At 47.5% G+C, this 21,292-nt stretch overlaps 1 protein-coding gene across 1 annotated transcript in view; it reads left to right on the forward strand.

Moving 5' to 3' along the window:
• The window catches only part of LOC145351696 (calcium/calmodulin-dependent protein kinase type II subunit alpha), a 216,684-nt gene that overhangs the window by 164,709 nt on the left and 30,683 nt on the right, over positions 1-21,292 (forward strand). The window contains exons 7-9 of the mRNA XM_080201267.1: positions 11,405-11,507; positions 15,755-15,838; positions 19,797-19,891. Of these exons, the coding sequence (XP_080057393.1) occupies positions 11,405-11,507; positions 15,755-15,838; positions 19,797-19,891 (282 nt within the window). The remainder of the gene's footprint in view (positions 1-11,404; positions 11,508-15,754; positions 15,839-19,796; positions 19,892-21,292) is intronic.

The following is a 21,292-nucleotide window of genomic DNA, read 5'->3' on the forward strand; positions in this document are numbered from 1 at the left end:
TAACCACTGTGCCACCGTGCCACCCTTTTAGGGATGGGCAATAAATGCAGGCCAACCAGTGACGCGCACGTCCAAGGAATGAATTTTTGGGCCCCATATCGAAGGAAGGACGTGCCGGCCTTGGAAAGGGTCCAGAGGAGGTTCACAGGAATGATCCCTGGAATGAAGAGCTTGTTGAATGAGGAACGGTTGAGGACTCTGGGTCTGTACTCGATAGAGTTTAAAAGGATGAGGGGGGGATCTTATTGAAACTTACAGGATACCACGAGGCCTGGACAGACTGACCATGGAGAGGATGTTTCCACAGGTAGGAAAAACTAGAACCAGAGGGCACAACCTCAGGCGAACCAGAGGGCACAACCTCAGGCGAAAGGCATGATCAATTAAAACAGAGATAAGGAGGAATTTCTTCAGCCAGAGAGTGGTGAATCTGTTGAACTCATTGCCACGGAAGGCTGTGGAGGCCAGATCATTGCGTGTCTTTAAGACAGAGGTAGATAGGTTCTTGATTAGTAACAGGATCTGGGGTTATGGGGAAAAGGCAGGAGAATGGGGATGAGAAAAATATCAGCCATGATTGAATGGCGGAGCAGGCTCGATGGGCCGAGTGGCCTGGTTCTGCTCCTATGTCTGTGGTCTTATGATCTAAAACCAGGCAAAGGGAATGCAGAAATCCGGCTCTCTCTATTGCTCTGTTTCCAAACAGCTCAAGAGGTTGCAAATCAATTTAAAATTTGTTCGTTTTTTTTGTCGATTCGGGCTATTAAGGGTTAACAAGCCAGGGCGAGTGGATAGGGTTAAATATAGATCACCCGTGATCTAACTGAATTGCCGAACTGCCTTGAGCGCCTGAATCTGATTTGATTAGATTTATTATTGTCACATGCATCAACATACAGTGAAAGGTTTTGTTTCTTGCGCGGTGTACAGACAAAGCATACCGTTCATAGAGAAAGAAAGGGGTGAGAATGTAGTGTTACAGCCATAGCTAGGGTGTAGAGAAAGACCAGCTGAGTGCGAGGTAGGTCCATTCTATCCCTTTTCAGTGAAATTCCATTTCTCCTCTCACTAAACCTCTCCCAGCCTATAAACGCCAGAGGAATTTTAATGGTTAATTCATGAGGAAATACACTGGGAAGCTTTCACTTTCCATCCCACGTCTACCCTGCACTCTGGGTTAATTAGTTTCTAGATCTTTGGCGAGCTTTCACTGTATGGGGGAGGCTGTCCGTGTGACATTGCCATGTCATTTGCATACTCCCACTCCAAACCTGAATCAAACAACAGCACTCCAGATTTAAAGCTACAATCCCCGACATTTTCCCTTCCTTGAGTCGTGGGCAATTGGTTTTGCTCGAGTTAATATCAACAACAAGAATTCACACTAGCGTAGTAAATAGACCCCAGCTCACCCATTCACACAGGAGACACTAAGACTGACCTACTGAGTATTTCCAGCCTTTTCCAACTGTATTTCGGATTTCCAATATCTTTCCTTCATATTGAGGCAGGTGTTAGTCAAAGAGGTCGGTTTTTAGGAATTCTACTAAAGACAGAGGCATACTGAGAGAGAGAGAGGGAGAGAGACCAAGAGGTTTAGAGAGGGAATTCTGGAGCCTGGGACCCAGGCAGCTGAAGACGGGGGGTGACACAGTGGGACAGTCATTGGCACTGCTGCCTCGCAGCTCTAGAGATCTGGGTTTGATTCCCGGCTTGGGTCACTCTGTGTGGAATTTGAGCATTCGTCCCCATGTCTGCATGGGTTTCCTTCGGTTTCCTCCCACAAAGATGTTCGGGTTAGGTTGATTGACCATGCTAAATTGCCCCTTAGTGTCCTGGGATGTGTAGGTTAGAGGGAATAGCGGGTTAAATGTGTTTGGGTTGTGGGGTTAGGGCCTGGAGTGGGATTGTGCTTGGTGCAGACTTGATGGGCAGAATGGCCTCCTTCTGCACTGTAGGGATTCTTTCTATGGCCAACAAGGGTGGAGCAGTGAAAGTTGGGTTTGCACATGAGGTCCAAATTGAAGGAGCGCAAGACCTCCCCTAGCTGAGGCACATCATCGGTTATCAGGCGGACACCCAGCTCCACCTCAGCACCACCACTCTGCCGACTCCTCCAATGTTGCTAAAGCATCAGGTAGCTTATCCAGCAAGAGTAAAGATTTACTCCAGTTCAATATTGGGAACACCGAAGGCATTGCTTTCAGTCCCTGCTCCAAACCCCATTCCTTAGCAACCAACTCCACCTCTCTCCCTAACAACAATCTAAAACTAGGCCAGGAGGTTTGTTTGATGTTGGATCACCATACAGGGAAGGTGATCGCCTCATGGCATAATCGCTAGGCTATTCATAGAATCATAGAAACCCTACAGCGCAGAAGGTGGCCATTCAGCCCATTAAGTCTGTACTGACACACTCCCACCCAGGGCCTATCCCCATAACCTCACATATTTACCCTGTTGATCCCTCTGACACTAAGGGGCAATTTAGCATGGCCAATCCACCTAACTCGCACATCTTTGGAGTGTGGGAGCACCCAGAGGAAACCCACACAGATCAAAAGAAATACTGTATGATAGGTGGAGAGCAGGAGTGATTAACTGAAAATGAAAAAGAGACTCTGAGCCCCTTCAAAAGGTCAACAAAACAATTGAATAATTCCTTGACGACCATGCCGACACTATAGTTAAGAAAGCCCCCCAGTAATTGACTCTTCCACCCTGGGAAAAAGCTTCTGACTATTCACTCTGTCCATGCCTCTCATAATCTTATAGGCTTTTATCAGGTTGCCCCCTTAACCTCCATCTCTCCAGTGAGAACAAACCAAGTTTCTCCAACTCTCCTCATAGCTAATGCCCTCCGTACCAGGCAACATCCTGGTAAACCTTTTCTGTACCTTCTCCAAAGCATCCACATCCTTCTGGTAGCATAGATAAGTCACCAGGACAGGAGGGGCGCATCCTTGGATGATGAGGGAAGTATGGGTTGGAATTGAGGAGGTGCTGGCCATGATCTTCCTTGGATACGGAGAGTGGGTTTATGTGCCAGAAGACTGGAGAACGTTACAGTACCCTTGTTCAGGAAAATGTGAAAGGGTAAACCCAGCAACTGCGGACCAGCCAGTTTAATCCCAGAGACAGATTTGATAAATGATAACCCAGGCTTGAACCCGCACTCATTAACTGGGGAACACCAGCATGGATCGCTAAAGATAAATCAGGTTTCACTAAAGTGTTTGAGTTTTTATTGATTGAGGGTAATGTGATTGATGTGGTGTACATGGACTTAAAGTGTCACATAATAGGCTTACCAGCCTGTGGGATCGAAGAGACATTGGCAGCATGGATACGAAATTGTCTGAAGGACAGAAAGCATGTGGTGATTTCAGACATGAGGGATCTAGACAGAGTGGAATAAGGCCTCCAAGGTGTAGGTCCCTTCACCAGAATTCCCTTATTTACAAGACCCAACAACACTCTGCAGAGTTCTCTCGGCGTGCAGTCTACATCCGGAGTGCCAGAGGAACTGACACTCCTATTTAACCACAGAGCGTAGGGCTTCCTGATTGGACCATCAATTCAGAGTTCCAACCAAATAAACGAAATCGGATTAACTCAGGGACAACTCAAAAGGAGCAGCTCGCTAAATGGAGAGGAACCACCAAAACAATAAACAAAGTGGAAAGGAAACTTAAAACATCAAATTAACATGTGATTAAAGGGGTGAGTAATACACCCCAGTCCCTGTGGTGCCCAGCGGGCACGGAAGGCATCAACGGTGCCCTCAGACACCTCATGCTCCCTCTCCAGGGACACCCGGCCACAAATGTAGCCACGGTAAAGGGACAGATAGATTGGACAACCTCCTCGATCGCACTGCCTGGACCTGTAGATAGATATGAAGAATGATAGGTCTGACCCAAAAGTTAAAATTCTAAACTGGGGCAAGACTAATTTTGGTGGTATTGGGCAGGAGCTTTCAAAAGTTAATTGGGGGAGTCTCTGGGAAGGCAAAGGGACGTCTGGTAAGTGGCCGGCTTTCAAAAATGTGTTAACCAGGGTTCAGGGTAGGGAACCCTGGATGACTTAGGATGTTGAGGCCCTGGTCAAGAAGAAGAAATAGACCCATGACATGTATAGGCAGCTGGGAGCGAGTGAATCCCTTGAAGTGTATAGGGGGTGTAGGAGTAGAGTTAAGAGAGAAATCAGGAAGGCAAAAAGGGGACATGAGATTGTTTTGGCGGATAAGGCAAAGGAGAATCCAAAGAGCTTCTACAAATACATAAAGGGCAAAAGAGTAACAAGGGAGAGAGTAGGGCCTCTTAAGGATCAACAAGGTCATCTATGTGTGGATCCACAAGAGATGGGTGAGATCCTAAATGAATATTTCTCATCCGTATTTACTATTAAGAAAAGCATGGATGTTAGGGAACTGGGAAAATAAATAGTGCTGTCTTGAGGAGTGTAGAGTGTGGATATAGAGGGTTGTTTTTCAAACTGGAGGCCTGTAACCAGTGGTGTGTCTCAGGGATCAGTGCTGGGTCCACTATTATTTGTCATTTATATTAATGATTTGGATGAGAGTATAGGAGGCATGGTTAGTAAGTTTGCAGATAACACCAAGATTGGTGGCATAGTGGACAGTGAAGAAAGTTATCTCTAATTGCAACGAGATTTTGAACAATTGGGCCAGTGGGCTGGCGAATGGCAGATGGAGTTTAATTTAGACATATGCGAGATGATGCATTTTGGAAGGTTGAATCAGGATGGGACTTATTCAGTTAATGGTAGGGCACTGGGGAGAGTTATAGAACAAAGAAATCTAGGGTACATGTTCATAGCTCCTTTAAAATGGTGTCACGGGTGGACAGTGTGGTGAAGAAGGCACTCGGCATGCGCCGCTGTTTAAAAAAGGTAGCAGGCAAAAGGCAGGGAATTATAGGCTGGTTAGTTTAACGTCTGTTGTTGGAAAAATGCTGGAATCCGTCATTAAAGAAGAAATAACGAGGCACCTAGAGAAGAGTTGTTTGATAGAGCAGACGCAGCACGGATTCGTTAAGGGGAAGTCATGTTTGACAAATTTATTGGAATTCTATGAGGATGTGACTAGTGCAGTAGACAGAGGGGAACCGGTGGATGTGGTGTTCCTCGATTTTCAGAAGGCGTTTGATGAGGTGCCGCACAAAATGTTGCTTCAGAAGGTTAGGGGGATGGAGTTGGGGGTAAGGTGTTACCGTGGATAGAGGATTGGTTGTCTAATAGGAGGCAGAGAGTGGGTGTCAATGGGTGCTATTCTGATTGGCGGTTGGTGACTAGTGGAGTGCCGCAGGGATCGGTGCTGGGGCCTCAGCTATTTACCATTTATATAGATGATCTGGAGGAGGGGGCTGAGTGTAGGGTGTCAAAATTTGCTGATGACACAAAGATGAGTGGAAAAGCAAATTGTGTGGAGGGTGTGGAAAGTCTGCAGAGGGATCTGGATAGGCTGAGCGAGTGGGCGAGGACCTGGCAGATGGAGTATAACGTTAGCAAGCGTGAGGTTATCCACTTTGGCAGGAATAATAGTAGGAGGGATTACTATTTAAAGGACGAAAAGCTGCAGCATGCTACGGTGCAGAGGGACCTGGGGGTCCTTGTGCATGAGTTGCAAAAACCCAGTATGCAGGTGCAGCAGGTGATCAAGAAGGCGAATGGGATGCTGGCCTTTATAGCGAGGGGGATAGAATATAAAAGCAGGGAGATCTTGCTGCAACTGTACAGGGCACTGGTGAGGCCGCAGCTGGAGTACTGTGTGCAGTTTTGGTGGCACACTTGCGCAAGGATATATTGGCCTTGGAGGGAGTGCAGAGGAGGTTCACTAGGCTGATACCGGAGATGAAGGGGTTGGACTATGAAGAGAGACTAAATAGACTGGGTCTGTACTCGTTGGAGTTTAGAAGGATGAGGGGGGATCTTATAGAGACGTATAAGATAATGAAGGGGATGGATAGGGTAGAGGTAGAGAGATTCTTCCTGCTCAGAAAGGACAGCAGGACTAGAGGCACAGCCTCAAGATAAGGGGGACGCAGTTTAGAACGGAGTTGAGGAGGAACTTCTTCACTCAAAGGGTGGTGAATCTCTGGAATTCTCTACCCGTTGAAGTGGTGGAGGCTGCCTCGCTAAATATATTTAAGTCACGGGTAGATAGGTTTTTGGTAGGCAAGGGGATTAAGGGTTATGGGGAGAGAGCGGGAAAGTGGAACTGATCCACTTCAGATCAGCCATGATCTTATTGAATGGCGGGGCAGGCTCGAAGGACTAGATGGCCTACTCCTGCTCCTATTTCTTACGTTCTTATGTTCTTATGTCTTGTTGAAGTTGTACAAGACACTAGTAAGGCCACACTTGGAATACTGTGTACAGTTCTGGTCACCCTATTATGGAAAGGATATTATTAAACTAGGAAGAATGCAGAAGAGATTTACTAGGATGCTACCCAGACTTGATGGGTTGAGTTATAAGCAAATAATGGACAGACTGGGTCTTTTTTCTCTGGAGCATAGGAGGCTGAGGGATGACATCGTAGACATCTATAAAATAATGAGGGGCACAGATCAGCTAGATAGTCAATATCTTTTCCCAAAGGTAGGGGAGTCTAAAACAAGAAGGCATAGGTTTAAGGTGAGAGATACAAAAGTGTCCAGAGGGGCAATTTCTTCACACGGAGGGTGGTGAGTGTCTGGAACAAGCTGCCAGAGGTAGTAGTAGAGGCAGGTACAATTTTTGTCTTTTAAAAAGCATTTAGATAGTTACATGGGTAAGATGGATATCGAGGGATATGGGCCAAATGCAGGCAATTGGGATTAGTTAGAAGTTTTACAAAAAAGGGATGGCATGGACAAGATGAGCCGAAGGGCCTGTTTCCATGCTGTAAACCTCTATGACTCTAGCACTCTATGGCATGCCTTGTCAGGCTCAGGTTTACAAGGAGGTCTTCCTCCTTCCCCGCCCCTCTCTGCACCGGGTGTCCGTAAATCAGAAGTGCAAACAAAACTTCAATAAAAGGTTTGTTAGAAAACGGAGAAGGTTGCGTAGCCTATAACACTGAACATAGACATTGTCCACGGACTCCACAAAGTTGCAGACAGGGCACGCTTGGGAGCCCGCGAACTGGTACAGCCTACCATTATATGGTACTGCCGCTTGCAGCACCCTCCACCCTAGGCCCCAAAGATACTGGGGGGAGATCCTGGGGACCTTTGCCGCCTGGCAGACCAATTTGGAGGAAGTTCATGTTCAAGCAAGCCGACCTCAATCCTTCCACAGAGTAAATAATAGAGAGAAACTGCTCCCATTGGCTGAAGGATGGAGAGGCAGAGGACTCTGCTCCGACAAACAGCGCCCATGCGAAAGATCGTGTTCACGCGGCGAGTGGTTCGAACCTGGAGCGCGCTGCCCCGAGAGTGTGGCGAAGGCACATCCGGTTCTAAACCTCAAAAAAGAATCAGACGATTACCTTAAGGGAAAAGTTACAGAATCAGTGGGTGCTGATTTAAGAGGGGCTTGATGGAGAATTTCTTCGCTCAGAGAGCGGTAAATCTTTGGAATTCTTTATCCCAGGGGGCCGAGTCCTCGAGCATTTTCAACGCTGAAATCAATGTGTTTTTAATCAGTTGTGGAATTAAGGATTAAGGAGATAAGGCAGTAAAGTGGACTGAGCGAGTGTTAGATCAGCAGCACAGTGGCACGGTGGTTAGCACTACTGCTTCACAGCGCCAGGGATCCGGGTTCGATTCCAGCCTCGGGTCACTGTCTGTGCGGAGTCTGCATATTCTCCCCGTGTCTAAGAACATAAGAAATAGGAGCAGGAGTAGGCCATCTAGCCCTCCCAGCCTGCTCCGCCATTCAATAAGATCATGGCTGATCTGAAGTGGATCAGTTCCACTTTCCCGCTTTCTCCCCATAACCCTTAATTCCCTTGCCTACCAAAAACCTATCTACCCGTGACTTAAATACATTTAGCGAGGCAGCCTCCACCACTTCAACGGGCAGAGAATTCCAGAGATTCACCACCCTTTGAGTGAAGAAGTTCCTCCTCAACTCCGATCTAAACTGCATCCCCCCCCTAATCTTGAGGCTGTGCCCCCTAGTCCTGCTATTCTTTCTAAGCGGGAAGGATCTCTCTATCCTATCCATCCCTTTCATTAGCTTATACGTCTCTATAAGATCCCCCCTCATCCTTCTAAACTCCAATTAGTACAGACCCAGTCTATTTAGTCTCTCTTCATAGTCCAACCCCCTCACCTCACCATGGGGTTTCCTCCTGGTGCTCTGGTTTCCTCCCACATTCCAAAAATTAGGTGGATTGGCCGTGGTAAATTGCCCCTCAGTGTTGGGGAATGAGCAGGGTGAATACATAGGGCTACGGGGATAGGGCCTGGGTAGATTGTTGTTGGTGCAAGCTTGATGGGCCGAATGGCCTCCTTGTGCACCTCAGTCAATCTGTGAACCTGTTGTGTAAGGGTCGGTTCTGGTCGAAAAGGCTGGCGGGGCTGATTGGGCTCTTTCTGTCTGAGTGTTGCGGTGAATTTGCGTTGAGAGATTATTTGAAAGGAGGCTCAGTCAACGCTCGGTGCATTCTGCAGATGCCAGCCTGTTCCTCGTTTGCTGCTTCTTGCTCCCGTAACTAGGATTCATGTGACATTAATCTTTCTCTAAACAGTGCTTTTAGAGTGTGGCTGGGTTGCAAACAAGTTTGATGTAATCATTACAGGCAACGATGGGGAAGTGTGCAAACCTCGACACCTCTAATATCATGTTGATAAGGTCAGCGATACAAGGCAATGCAAAGTAATGTGGAAAGCTTATAATGTAGGAAGGATTATGCAGATGGTGTGTGTCAGTGATGTTAATTGAATTCCAAATAATAGCCTGGTGCAAGATAGTCTTCTCCCATTTAGTGATAACTTGATGATTGCAGTACGAGTGCTGATGGTTTGTACGCTTGCATTGAATGTGAAATGTGACAGGCTCACAGGCTGGAAACATCATGTAAGTGACAGTCTTGTTAATTTCACCACTGCCTGCCATTCATTAATGGTCCATTCCAGTTTAATCTGCCCTCGATCGCTCAGATACAACAACACACCTCTTCCACCTTTCCGGCACCTCTTACGTAAGCCGGAATTCTCCGGCACTCCACGGCCTGCCGCCTCTGCCGGAGAGGGCGGGAACCTGGGCACTCGGTCAAATCTCCGTTCACCGAAGCAGGAGGGGAGAATCCCGCCGGAGTGAATGGCCAGAGAATCCCACCCCCGAGTAAAACGTGCCGGGATGTTTCGCAAGGGGCCAAGGTGAAACGGAGGGGAGGGGGAGCAGCCCAGTGGTATTATCGCGAGACTATTCATCCAGAAACCACTCTCTCGTTTCCTTCTCTATGAACAGTATGCTTTGTCTGTACAGTGCGCTAGAAACAACACTTTTCATTGTTTTTTAATACATGTGACAATAATAAATCAAATCAAATCAAATCATTCAAAAGGCAGTGGAGCTCTCCCAGAACACTGGCATCAGGAATGTCAGCTTGGGTTATAGGATTCAAGGATCTTGAATAAGACTTACTATCCTTTCATGGGAATTCTTGGAAGGATTTTTGGAAAATTACCACCAACGCATCCACTATTTCTGTAGCTGCTTCCATTAATATCTTGGGATGCAACCCAGCAGGTCCAGGGGTCCTATCTGCCTTTAGCCCCATTAGTTTTCCTTGTACGTTTTCTCTAGTGATAGTTATTTCCTCCCCCATTCCTGCCCCTTGATTATTTAGAATTCTCAGAACATTATCCCAATTTGAAGACTGATCCAAGATATTCATTTCACTGCTCTGCCATTTCCTGGTTCCCCATTATTATTTCCCCATTCTTATTCTCTCAGGGGCAATGTTCACTTTGGTCCCTCTCTTCCTCTTCAAGCATTTAAAGAGGCTAGGCTGGGTAATGATGGCAAATACCCTTCCCATCAGAAGCAGATGGATTGTTTCATAGATAGACTTGTTCATAGAATCCTACAGTGCAGAAGGAGGACCTTCAGCCCACTGAGTCTGCACTGAACACAATCCCACCCAGGCCCTACCCCCATATCCCTACATATTATACCCACTAATCCCTCTAACCTACACATCCCTGGACACTAAGGGGCAATTTCTTAGCATGGCCAATCAACCTAACCCGCACATCTTTGGACTGTATTATAATACTATGTTTCAAAAAGCATTTCATTGGAGTTTTATAGTTACCGTCACTGAAACTTGCTTTTAACTGTAGTTTTTAATGAATTAAGCAAATTTAAATGCTATGGTTGGATTTAAACACTTGTCCCCAGAGCAATAGCCCAGTGACATTGTTACCAAAATACTAGTACCTCTTTGAACCCATGATATTCTGTCTCAAACAAGACCCACTGAGCCACAGCTGACGTCATTGGGTAAGTGCTAGCCTTGGAAAGGGTCCAAAAGATGTTCACAAGAATGATCCCTGGAATGAAGAACTTGTTGTGCAAAGAACGGTTGTGGACTCTGGGTCTGTACTCGTTAGAGTTTAGAAGGATGAGGGGGGATCTTATTGAAACTTACAGGATACTGCGAGGCCTGGATAGAGTGGATGTGGAGAGGATGTTTTCTCTAGAAGAAAAAACTAGAACCAAAGGGCACAAACTCAGGCTAAAGGGGCGATCCGTTAAAACAGAGATGAGGAGGAATTTCTTCTGCCAGAGAGTGGTGAATCTGTGGAACTCTTTGCCCCAGAAGGCTGTGGAGGCTGGGTCATTGAGTGTCTTTAAGACAGAGATAGATAGGTTCTTGATTAATAAGGGGATCAGGGGTAATGGGGAAAAGGCAGGAGAATGGAGGTGAGAAAAATATCAGCCATGATTGAATAGTGGAGCAGACTCAATGGGCCGAGTGGCCTAATTCTGCCCCTGTGTCTTATGGTCTTATGGTAAACATTTGAAAGAGTTGGTGTTCACCCAAAGGAGAGCTTCTTACTTAGAGGGTGGTGGGTGCCTGGAACTCACTGCCTGGGAAGGTAATGGAAGCAGATATGATGTGACATTTAAGGGGCATCTTGACAAATACATGAATAGGATGGGAACAGAGGGATATGGTCTCCCTGGAAAGGTTGGTGGTTTTAGTTCAGTCAGGCAGCATGTTTGATGCAAGCTTGGAGGTTCCTTGCTGTAATTTTCTTTGCTTTTTGTTCTTTGTTTTTTGAGAGGGTGACTGTGAAGGGTTAGTATCCAGAAACAAGCATTCATTGTCACAGGGTGACATGTATGAAGCTGGCTTCTGACTGGATAATAGGTTTAGCTTATTAAATCAACCTTTCTCTGTTTAATTGCCAATCTTGTCTCTTTGTACCTCTGACTTCAGCCTGAAAACCTGCTGCTGGCCTCCAAGTCGAAAGGAGCTGCTGTGAAACTTGCGGACTTTGGCCTAGCTATAGAGGTTGAAGGGGACCAACAGGCCTGGTTCGGTGAGTAGCCCAATGCCTGAAGGATTCTCCAAATTCAACGTTGTGGAGGAAGTGGACAAATTTCTAGAGATTGTACTCGGCCAGAGGTCCAGCCCCCAAACCACAAGACCCTGGCCAATTCCCGGGGCCAAGAGTGAACCAAATTGTTAGGCCGGACATCGATTTACACAGCAGCCCGTGTTGGTGAAGGCAACGGGTGGCATTCACTTCAACCGAGAAGGGATGGTATTCAGCTCCCTTTGTGTAGTGGGGCGAGTTACATAAAACCACTTCCGCAACCCCCTCACCCAACCCCACCACTCCCCCTCCCTCCCTCGTCCCCCCTCCCGTCAGAAGCATCGAGTATACAGAACAGAAACAGGTCTTTCAGCCCAGCAGGAACATGTCAACAATATCGCTTCATACGAGTGAGTTTCTATCCTTCTTCACCCCCACCCCATCAGCAAAACCCTCTCTCCCTCATACATGTACCCAACTTCCCTTCAACTGCACCTCATTCATTGCTGTGGTTGCAAATCCCACATTCAGACTTACAACGTTAAGGAGCATCTTAAAGGAGCAGAGAGAGGGGGAAGAAACCAGTTGGGCTGAATGGACTTTTCTGTGTGGAAGATTCTATGTACTGTGTTTTTATTCACAGATAGAATCAGCACTTTGCTACGCAAATATTCACACCAAGCTGTGCGATAACCGTAAAACAGAAACACTCTCGCAGGGATATCTGATGTAAGCGTATTCTCAACCCAGAGACACTTCCAACTTGTTATCAGAGCTCAAGTTGTAATGTGCTTATTCAACAAGAAAAATTTGCATTTATACAACGTCCTTAACGTTAAAAAAAATCCCACTGCACTTAGCAGGAGGGTTAGCGGGCAGAGTTTGACACCAAGCCACATGAGATAAGAGGACAGGTGACACAAGGCTTAGTCAAAGAGGTAGAGATTTTAAGAAGCTTCTGATGGAGAGGTATAGGGAGAGAATTTCAGAGTTTGATTTATTATTTATTATTGTCATATGTTTTGGTCTACAGTGAAAAGTGTTGTTTCTTGCGTGCTACACAGACAAAGCATACCATTGGTATGCGGAGGGTGTGGAGAGTCTGCAGAAGGATCTAGATAGGCTGGGCGAATGGGCCAGGAAATGGCAAATGGAATTTAATGTTGGCAAGTGTGAGGTGGTCCACTTTGGTAGGAAGAATGGTAGGGAGGACTATTACTTACGTGGCGAAAAACTGCAGCAGGCGACGGTGCAGAGGGACCTCGGGGTCCTTGTGCATGAGTCGCAAAAACCCAGCTTGCAGGTGCAGCAGGTGGTCAGGAAGGCGAATGGGATGCTGGCCTTCATAGCGAAGGGGATTGAATATAAAAGTAGGGAGGTCTTGCTGCAGCTGTATAGGGCATTGGTGAGGCCGCAGCTGGAGTACTGTGTGCAGTTTTGGGCGCCGCACCTGCGCAAGGATATTTTGGCCCTGGAGGGAGTGCAGAGGAGGTTTACTAGGCTGATACCGGAGTTGAGGGGATTGAGCTATGAGGAGAGGCTGAATAAACTAGGCTTGTACTCGTTAGAGTTTAGAAGAATGAGGGGAGATCTCATTGAGACGTATAAGATGATGAATGGGATGGATAGGATAGAGGTGGAGAGACTCTTCCCGCTCAAAAAAGACAGTAGGACTAGGGGGCACAGCCTCAAGATAAAGGGGAGGCGGTTTAGAACGGAGTTGAGGAGGAACTTCTTCACTCAAAGGGTGGTGAATCTCTGGAATTCTCTGCCCGTTGAAGTGGTGGAGGCTGCCTCGCTAAATATTTTTAAGAAGCGGGTTGATGGGTTCTTGATAAGAGAGGGGATTAAGGGTTATGGGGAGAGGGCGGGAAAGTGGAACTGAGCCACAACAGATCAGCCATGATCTTATTGAATGGCGGGGCAGGCTCGAAGGGCTAGATGGCCTACTCCTGCTCCTATTTCTTATGTTCTTATGTTCTTATTCATAGCGAAGGAAAGGAGAAGGTGCAGAATGTAGTGTTACAGTCATAGCCAGGGTGTAGAGAAAGATCAGCTTAATATAAGGTATATCCATTCAAAAGTCTGATGGCAGCAGGGAAGAAGCTGTTCTTGAGTCGGTTGGTATGTGACCTCAGACTTTTATATCTTTTTCCCAACGGGAGAAGGTGGAAGAGAGAATGTCCGGGGTGCGTGGAGGCCCTTGATTATGCTGGCTGCTTTTCCGAGTTAGCAGGAAGTGTAGACAGTGTCAGTGGATGGGAGGCTGGTTTGCGTGATGGATTGGGCTTCATTCATGACCCTTTGGAGTTCCTTGCGATCTTGGACCGAGCAGGAACCTACCTCAAGCAACTGAAGGTGTGGTTGCCAGTGACGGAGAGATTGACACTGGGGGTTGCGGGAGGAACACAGATATCTCAGAGGGTTTCAGGGCTGGAGGAGATCACTGAGGTCGGCAGGGGGAGGCCGTGGAGGGATTTGACTATGAGGCTATCAGAGTTTTGAAATTGAGGCGTTGGCAGGCTCAGAGCCAACATGGGTCAGCAGAGCAGAGATAGGATTTCTCTCAACAGTGGATAGGAGCAACAATGGGAATTGCTCAGATGGGCTAAGGATACAATGCGGGGACCTGCACATTTCTTAATCCGGACTATCATCAATGGGGACGAAGTAGAAAGGGTCGAGAGCTTCAAGTTTTTAGGCGTCCAGATCACCAACAATCTGTCCTGGATCCCCCATGCCGACAGTTAAGAAAGCCTACAATGCCTCTACTTTCTCAGAAGACTAAGGAAATTTGGCATGTTAGGTATGACTCTCACCAACTTTTCCAGATGCAACTTAGAAAGCATTCTTTCTGGTTGTATCACAGCTTGGTATGGGCTCCTGCTCTGCCCAAGACTGCAAGGAACTACAAAAGGTCATGAATGTAGCCCAATCCATCAGGCAAACCAGCCTCCAATCCATTGACTCTGTCTACACTTCCCACTGTCTCAGCAAAGCAGCCAGTATAATGAAGGACTCCATGTACCCTGGACATTCTCTCTTCCACCTTCTTCCTTTGGCAAAAAGATACAAAAGTCTGAGGTCACGTACCAACCGACTCAAGAACAGCTTCTTCCCTACTGCTGTCAGACTTTTGAATGGACCTACCTTGTATTAAGTTGATCTTTCTCTGCACCCTAGCTATGACTATAACACTGCATTCTGCACTGTCTCCTTTCCTTCTCTATGATCGGTATGTTTTGTTTGTATAGCGTGCAAGAAACAATACTTTTCACTGTATGTGAATACACATGACAATATAAATCAAATCAAATGAAAAGTAAATCCAAAAGAGAAAATGCTGGAAAATCTCAGCAGGTCTGGCAGCATCTGTAATGAGAGAAAAGAGCTGATGTTTCGAGTCCAGATGACCCTTTGGCAAAGCTAAAAGGCGTAGAGAGTGGGGGATATTTATACTGTACGGCGAGGGAATGAAAGATGAGACAACTACAAGGGGAAAGGCTGCTAATGGCAGCCCTTAGAGAGAATAGAAGGTGTGAATGGCCAAAGAAGCTGAAATCAAAAGATAAACTGCAACAGATAAAGATGTGGAGGGAGATGTGTGTGAGAGAGATTTTAATTAGTGGGCGAGACAGGTTCTCTCTGCCACCCATCGCCCCCCCCTTCCCACATTTTCATAAACATCTCCCACTATGCCTTTTAGCTTCGACAAATGTTCATCTGGGCTCGAAACGTCAGCTCTTTTCTCTCCTTACAGATGCTGCCAGACCTGCTGAGATTTTTCCAGCATTTTCTCTTTCGGTTTCCGATTCCAGCATCTGCAGTAATTTGTTTTTATCTAATACAAGTAAACTACCGCTGACGTTGGAAACTTGAGATAAAAACAGAAAATGCAGGAAATACTCAGCAGGCCTGGCAGTGTCTGTGGAGAGAGGAAGAGAGTTTGCATTTTGGGTCCATGATGACTTCTTCAGGTCACATTGGACTCAATGGGTATAGAGGGACGTGGGCCAAATGCAGGCAATTAGGACTGGCTTCAGGGTTTAAAAACCAAGGGCAGCATGGACAAGATGGGCAGAAGGACCCGTTTCCATGCTGTAAACCTCTATGACTCAAAACGTGAACTCTTGTTCCTCTCTGCAGAGGAGAGAGTGTTATCAGCACCTTCTGTTTGTATTATCACTCAGTTTAATCCGCTTGACATTTCCCCATGCCTCCCCCTCTCATTCTCTGTCTTCTGTTTGCAGGTTTTGCCGGAACTCCTGGCTATCTCTCTCCTGAAGTGCTGAGGAAGGATCCCTATGCCAAGCCTGTGGACCTGTGGGCTTGCGGTAAGCAGATGATGCCTTCTCCAGGAGTTGTAATATTTGTAGGAGTCTCGGAGCTAAATTAAGCATATGACAGTAGGAGTGAAGAGTCAGTCGTGGCAAATATTTTCACAGCAACTCCTTGTTGTGTGAAAGAAAGAAAAATATTTGTCAGCTCATCACCCTTTTCTATGTAGACCGAGGTATTTATTATTGTAGAACCGGGAATCTCGTGGGTGAGAGGTTTGTTACTCAAGGGAAATGAGGTGATCAGAGTTGGGAGTTCCTCAAGCTTGCTTGCATGTTGATTATATTTCTACACCGACTGTGGGTTTTCGTCTCAGCGGGTAACACTCCTACCCAGAATCAGAAGATTTTGGGTTGTTTGGGGGCCTCACCTTGATGTAGAGGGGAAGAGGCCGGAGAGGGTGTGTGGGGAGGCTACCTTGGCATGAAGGGGTTCTGGGGGTGGTGAGTGGAGAGGATATCTTGGCAATGGGGTGTCAGAGGTCATAGAGGGTGGGGAGAGAACCTTACTTTGGCACAGAGACATGAGAGCCAGTAGGAGGTGGGTGGAGAGCATGCAATGAATGGTATGGATGATGTGTGGGGGGGTGCGTAGGGGTGAGGGAGTGTGAGGGGTGAGGGCTCGAGCACAAAGACCGAGGCGGGCCTTTTAAACAGCTCACCCTCCATCCCTGTGACTGCCTGCGACCTCCGTGCTGGGTCAACTGGCCCAACGCCAGCCCACACCCACCTGGCAATGAAAATCCCACCTTTGCGGGCACTTTCCCCTGAGGTGGGAGGGGAGTGTCAAAGCCTGATAACATTTCTTTGAAATTCCGTAGCGTGTTCCATTATGTTGAAGAAGATACATTGATGTTTTAGCTCCTGTACCCATCCAGTTTATCCCTTCCCACATCACAAGTCCGCTTTATCCTGTTGTGCATTCTACACACTCATTTCATCTCCTGAGCTAAGATTTTGGATCAGAACTCCCAGATTACCAGATAGAATCAAACAACGTTCCACATCGCCCATCCATCCGGTCATCTCTGCCATTCCCTTCTTGCTTTCTGCCCAGTCGTGTACATGCGAACCCTCTCATACCCTCGCAAGATTTATCAGAGGGAAGGAAACTTTCTCTGACCTTCCCAAATGACGTCCAATAATCAGCAACCCACAAGACCCCCACTCTGCTCACCCCCACCCCTTTCACCCACCCCCCTCACCCCCTCTTACCCCATACCCCCTCCCCACCCCCCCACCGCTGACCCCCCTCAGCAACCCCTCCCCACCCACCTCACCATGGATTCTGGCCTCCCAGTGAGTTGTTGATGAACTTAGGGTGAGGATCTCTGGCAATAGAACATAGAACACTACAGCACAAACAGGCCCTTCGGCCCACAAGTTGTGCCGATCACATCTATACCGACCAAGCCATAGAACTATCTGGAACTCCCAATGCCATTAGATTCCATATACTCATCTAGAAGTCTTTTAAAAGACCTCAGTGAGTTCGCCTCTATCACCACTGACGGCAGCCGATTCCACTCACTCACCACCCTCTGAGTGAAAAACTTTCCCCTAACATCTCCCCTGTACTTGCTTCCCAGCACCTTAAACCTGTTCCTCTCGTAACAACCATTTCAGCCCTGGGAAATAGCCCCCGAGAATCCACCCTATCTATTCCTCTCAACATTTTATAAACCTCTATCAGATCGCCTCTCAATCTTCGTCTCTCCAGGGAGGAGATCTAGCTCCCTCAACCTATCTTCATAAGGCGTGCCTCCCAATCCAGGCAACATCCTTGTAAATCTCCTCTGCACCCTCTCAATAGCTTCCACATCCTTCCTATAGTGAGGTGACCAGAACTGCGCACAGTAGTCCAAGTGGGGTCTGACAAGGGTCTTATAAAGTTGCAGCATTACCTCCCAACTCCTAAACTCAATCCCTCGATTAATGAAGGCCAGTACACCATACACCTTCTTGACCACATCCTCTACCTGTGAGGCCGATTTAAGAGTCCTATGGACCCGGACCCCAAGATCCTTCTGTTCTTCAACCCAGCTAAGACTCCTACCCTTGATATTGTACTCCTGCATCCCGTTGGTCCTGCCAAAATGGACCACTGCACATTTATCCGCGTTGAAGTTCAACGTTGAGTTAGGTTCAGTAATTATTCATCTTTGCTTCGTAAGGGCCCCCTGCTCAATTAAAGTAATGAAAATATTAATTTCCCAAAGGAGGAATGTTTCAGTGTTATGTACTCGTCCCAATACCCTGCAGTCAAATTATGTGAAAGTCATTTTTGGCTGATGGATTGGAATGGAGGTGGGATTCGCGTAATGCAATGTAGGCTTGATACTTTGGTCAAGCGTTTCAGCATGATGTTTATTACCCAAGAAAGATAAAAGATAAGCTTGCATGAGGAGGGAATAATTGCCATGAAATGGGGAAAGAGCAGAGTGGGGCTGGGTTTTATTGGCCTCAACAGCTATTAGAGGAACAGTGAGATCCTTCTGTGCTCTTTCGTTTGATGTCTTACAACATCAAAGTTTAACATCCCTCAGTACTGACCCTCTGACAGTGCAGCACTCCCTCAGTACTGACCCTCTGACAGTGCAGCACTCCCTCAGTACTGTCCCTCTGACAGTGCAGCACTCCCTCAGTACTGTCCCTCTGACAGTGCAGCACTCCCTCAGTACTGACCCTCTGATCGTGCGGCATTCCCTCAGTACTGTCCCTCTGACAGTGCAGCACTCCCTCAGTACTGACCCTCTGATCGTGCGGCATTCCCTCAGTGCTGACCCGCTGACAGTGTGGCACTGCCTCATTACTGACCCTCTGACAGTGCAGCACTCCCTCAGTACTGACCCTCTGACAGTGCAGCACTCCCTCAGCACTGACCCTCTGACAGTGCGGCACTCCCTCAGTATTGACCCTCTGACAGTGCAGCACCCCCTCAGTACTGACCCTCTGACAGTGCAGCACTCCCTCAATACTGACCCTCTGACAGTGCAGCACTCCCTCAATACTGACCCCCTGACAGTGCAGCACTCCCTCAGTACTGACCCTCTAACAGTGCAGCACTCCCTCAGTACTGACCCCCTGACAGTGCAGCACTCCCTCAGTACTGACCCCCTGACAGTGCGGCACTCCCTCAGCACTGACCCTCTGACTGTGCAGCATTCCCTCAGTACTGACCCTCTGACAGTGCAGCACTCCCTCAGTACTGACCCTCTGACAGTGCGGCACTCCCTCAGTACTGACCCTCTGACAGTGCAGCACTCCCTCAGTACTGACCCTCGGACAGTGCAGCACTCCCTCAGTACTGACCCTCTGACAGTGCGGCACTCCCTCAGCACTGACCCTCTGACAGTGCAGCACTCCCTCAGTACTGACCCTCGGACAGTGCAGCACTCCCTCAGTACTGACCCTCGGACAGTGCACTATCACAGGGACAGTGCTGAAGGAATGTTGTGCTGTCAGAGAAAGGAAAATCGAACATTTATAGTGTGGAATAAGGCCATTCAGCCCCTTTCTGTAAACCCATCCCACTCTGGCCTCTTTATATCCCCTATTTGAATTTGTCGCTCAGAGTCAGATTGTAACTTCTGCTGCTGCAGCTTAAAGCTGTGAAATAAAACCGCTGTTTCTGCCTCATCCTTTCCACTGACCACTTTGACAAAACTTTTACTCTTCTGTGTTTATCATCTCCTTCTGTGGCTCAATGTTACATGACTGGGACGTTTTTCATTGGCATGAGATAGATACAAGTGGTTGGCGAGAGTCTAGCAACACGCGGCTATCAGAAAGCAGATACTTCATCTGCTGATGGGACTTGCCGTTGCTCATTGTTTCAATGGAAGGGATCAAACCAATATCCCAACGAGACTCAGGCACAATGCTGCAAGAGTAATTCAGAACAAAGATAATGAACTAATCTCTGTTTCCTTTACCCGGGTCTTGTGTTCACTAGGTGTCATCTTGTACATTCTGCTGGTTGGTTACCCACCCTTCTGGGATGAAGATCAGCACAGACTCTACCAACAAATCAAAGCTGGGGCTTACGACGTGAGTATCATTGTTAGAGCTCGGCTCACACGTGATCAGTCTGCGAGCTGGGGGAGGACTGAGGTGGTGACGTATCCTCGGTATGTGGGCGCTGTCACATTAATATAAAACAACCAGACAACCACATCCATAGCAACTTAGAATCATAGCATTCCTACAGTGCAGAAGGAGGTCCATCAAGCCTGCACAGACAATCCCACCCAGGCTGTATCTCCGTAACCCCACACATTTACCCTGCTAATCCCCCGACACTAAGAGGCAATATAGAATCCCTACTGTACAGAAGGAGGCCATTCGGCCCATCGAGTCTGTACCAACCACAGTCCCACCCAGAGCCTATTCCTGTAACCTCACACATGTAACCCTGCTAATCCCCATGACACTAGGGTCAATTTAGCACGGTCGATCAACTTAACCAGCACATCTTTGGAATGTGGGAGGAAACCGGGGCATCTGGAGGAAACCCACGCAGACACGAGGAGAATGTACAAACTCCACCCAGACAGTCACCCAATGCTAGCATTGAACCCGGATCCCTCGCACTGTGAGACAGCAGTGCTAATGACTGCACCGCCGTGCTGCTCTAACTTAGTCAGTTAGTTGGTTAGGTTGTTCGTTAGTTAGTTAGTTCATTCATTAGTTAGTTAGTTGGTTAGATAGTTAGACTCATGTCCAGCAGATTGAAGTTCTCCATGGTTGATTACATAAGAACATAAGAACATAAGAAATAGGAGCAGGAGTAGGCTATCTAGCCCTTCGAGCCTGCCCTGCCATTCAATAAGATCATGGCTGATCTGTCGTGGCTCAGTTCCACATTCCCGCCCTCGCCCCATAACCCTTAATCCCCTCGCTTATCAAAAACCCATCAACCCGCGTCTTAAAAATATTTAGCGAGGCAGCCTCCACCACTTCAACGGGCAGAGAATTCCAGAGATTCACCCCATTTCTGTCATGAAAGACCTATTCACATGGATTATTAGCCTAACTCCCAGCGCTCCTTACCCAGGAGGGCAGGTGGATTGGCCTTTGTACAGCACCGACCTGTCTTGTTCAGTTTGTCCTACCAAGGAGTTATACTCGCACCTCAGGATCACAGGCACTCACAAGCCTTGTCTCGCTGTCCAATTACAATCCCCTGTAAGTGGATAATTGGAGTACTCCAGGGTGCGTTCACTCGACAGGAGTTGGGGTGTTTGTTCTCACACTGTGAATCGGGACAGTAGATTCATTTTCAAAACTAGGGTCTAAATGAAGGGGCTGGTCTTAGCTGGGTAAACAATGGGGGATTCACCCTCAGTACTGACAACAAGCAGTTCAATTCCAACAATCACCCAGCTCTGTACAAATCTGAGGGTCCTTATGTTGGACCTTGTCAAATAAGCCCATGTTCTAGAGGGTCAT

This window comes from Carcharhinus amblyrhynchos, chromosome 13, assembly GCF_965287045.1.
Source record: "Carcharhinus amblyrhynchos chromosome 13, sCarAmb.v2.hapA, whole genome shotgun sequence".
Taxonomy (NCBI): domain Eukaryota; kingdom Metazoa; phylum Chordata; class Chondrichthyes; order Carcharhiniformes; family Carcharhinidae; genus Carcharhinus; species Carcharhinus amblyrhynchos.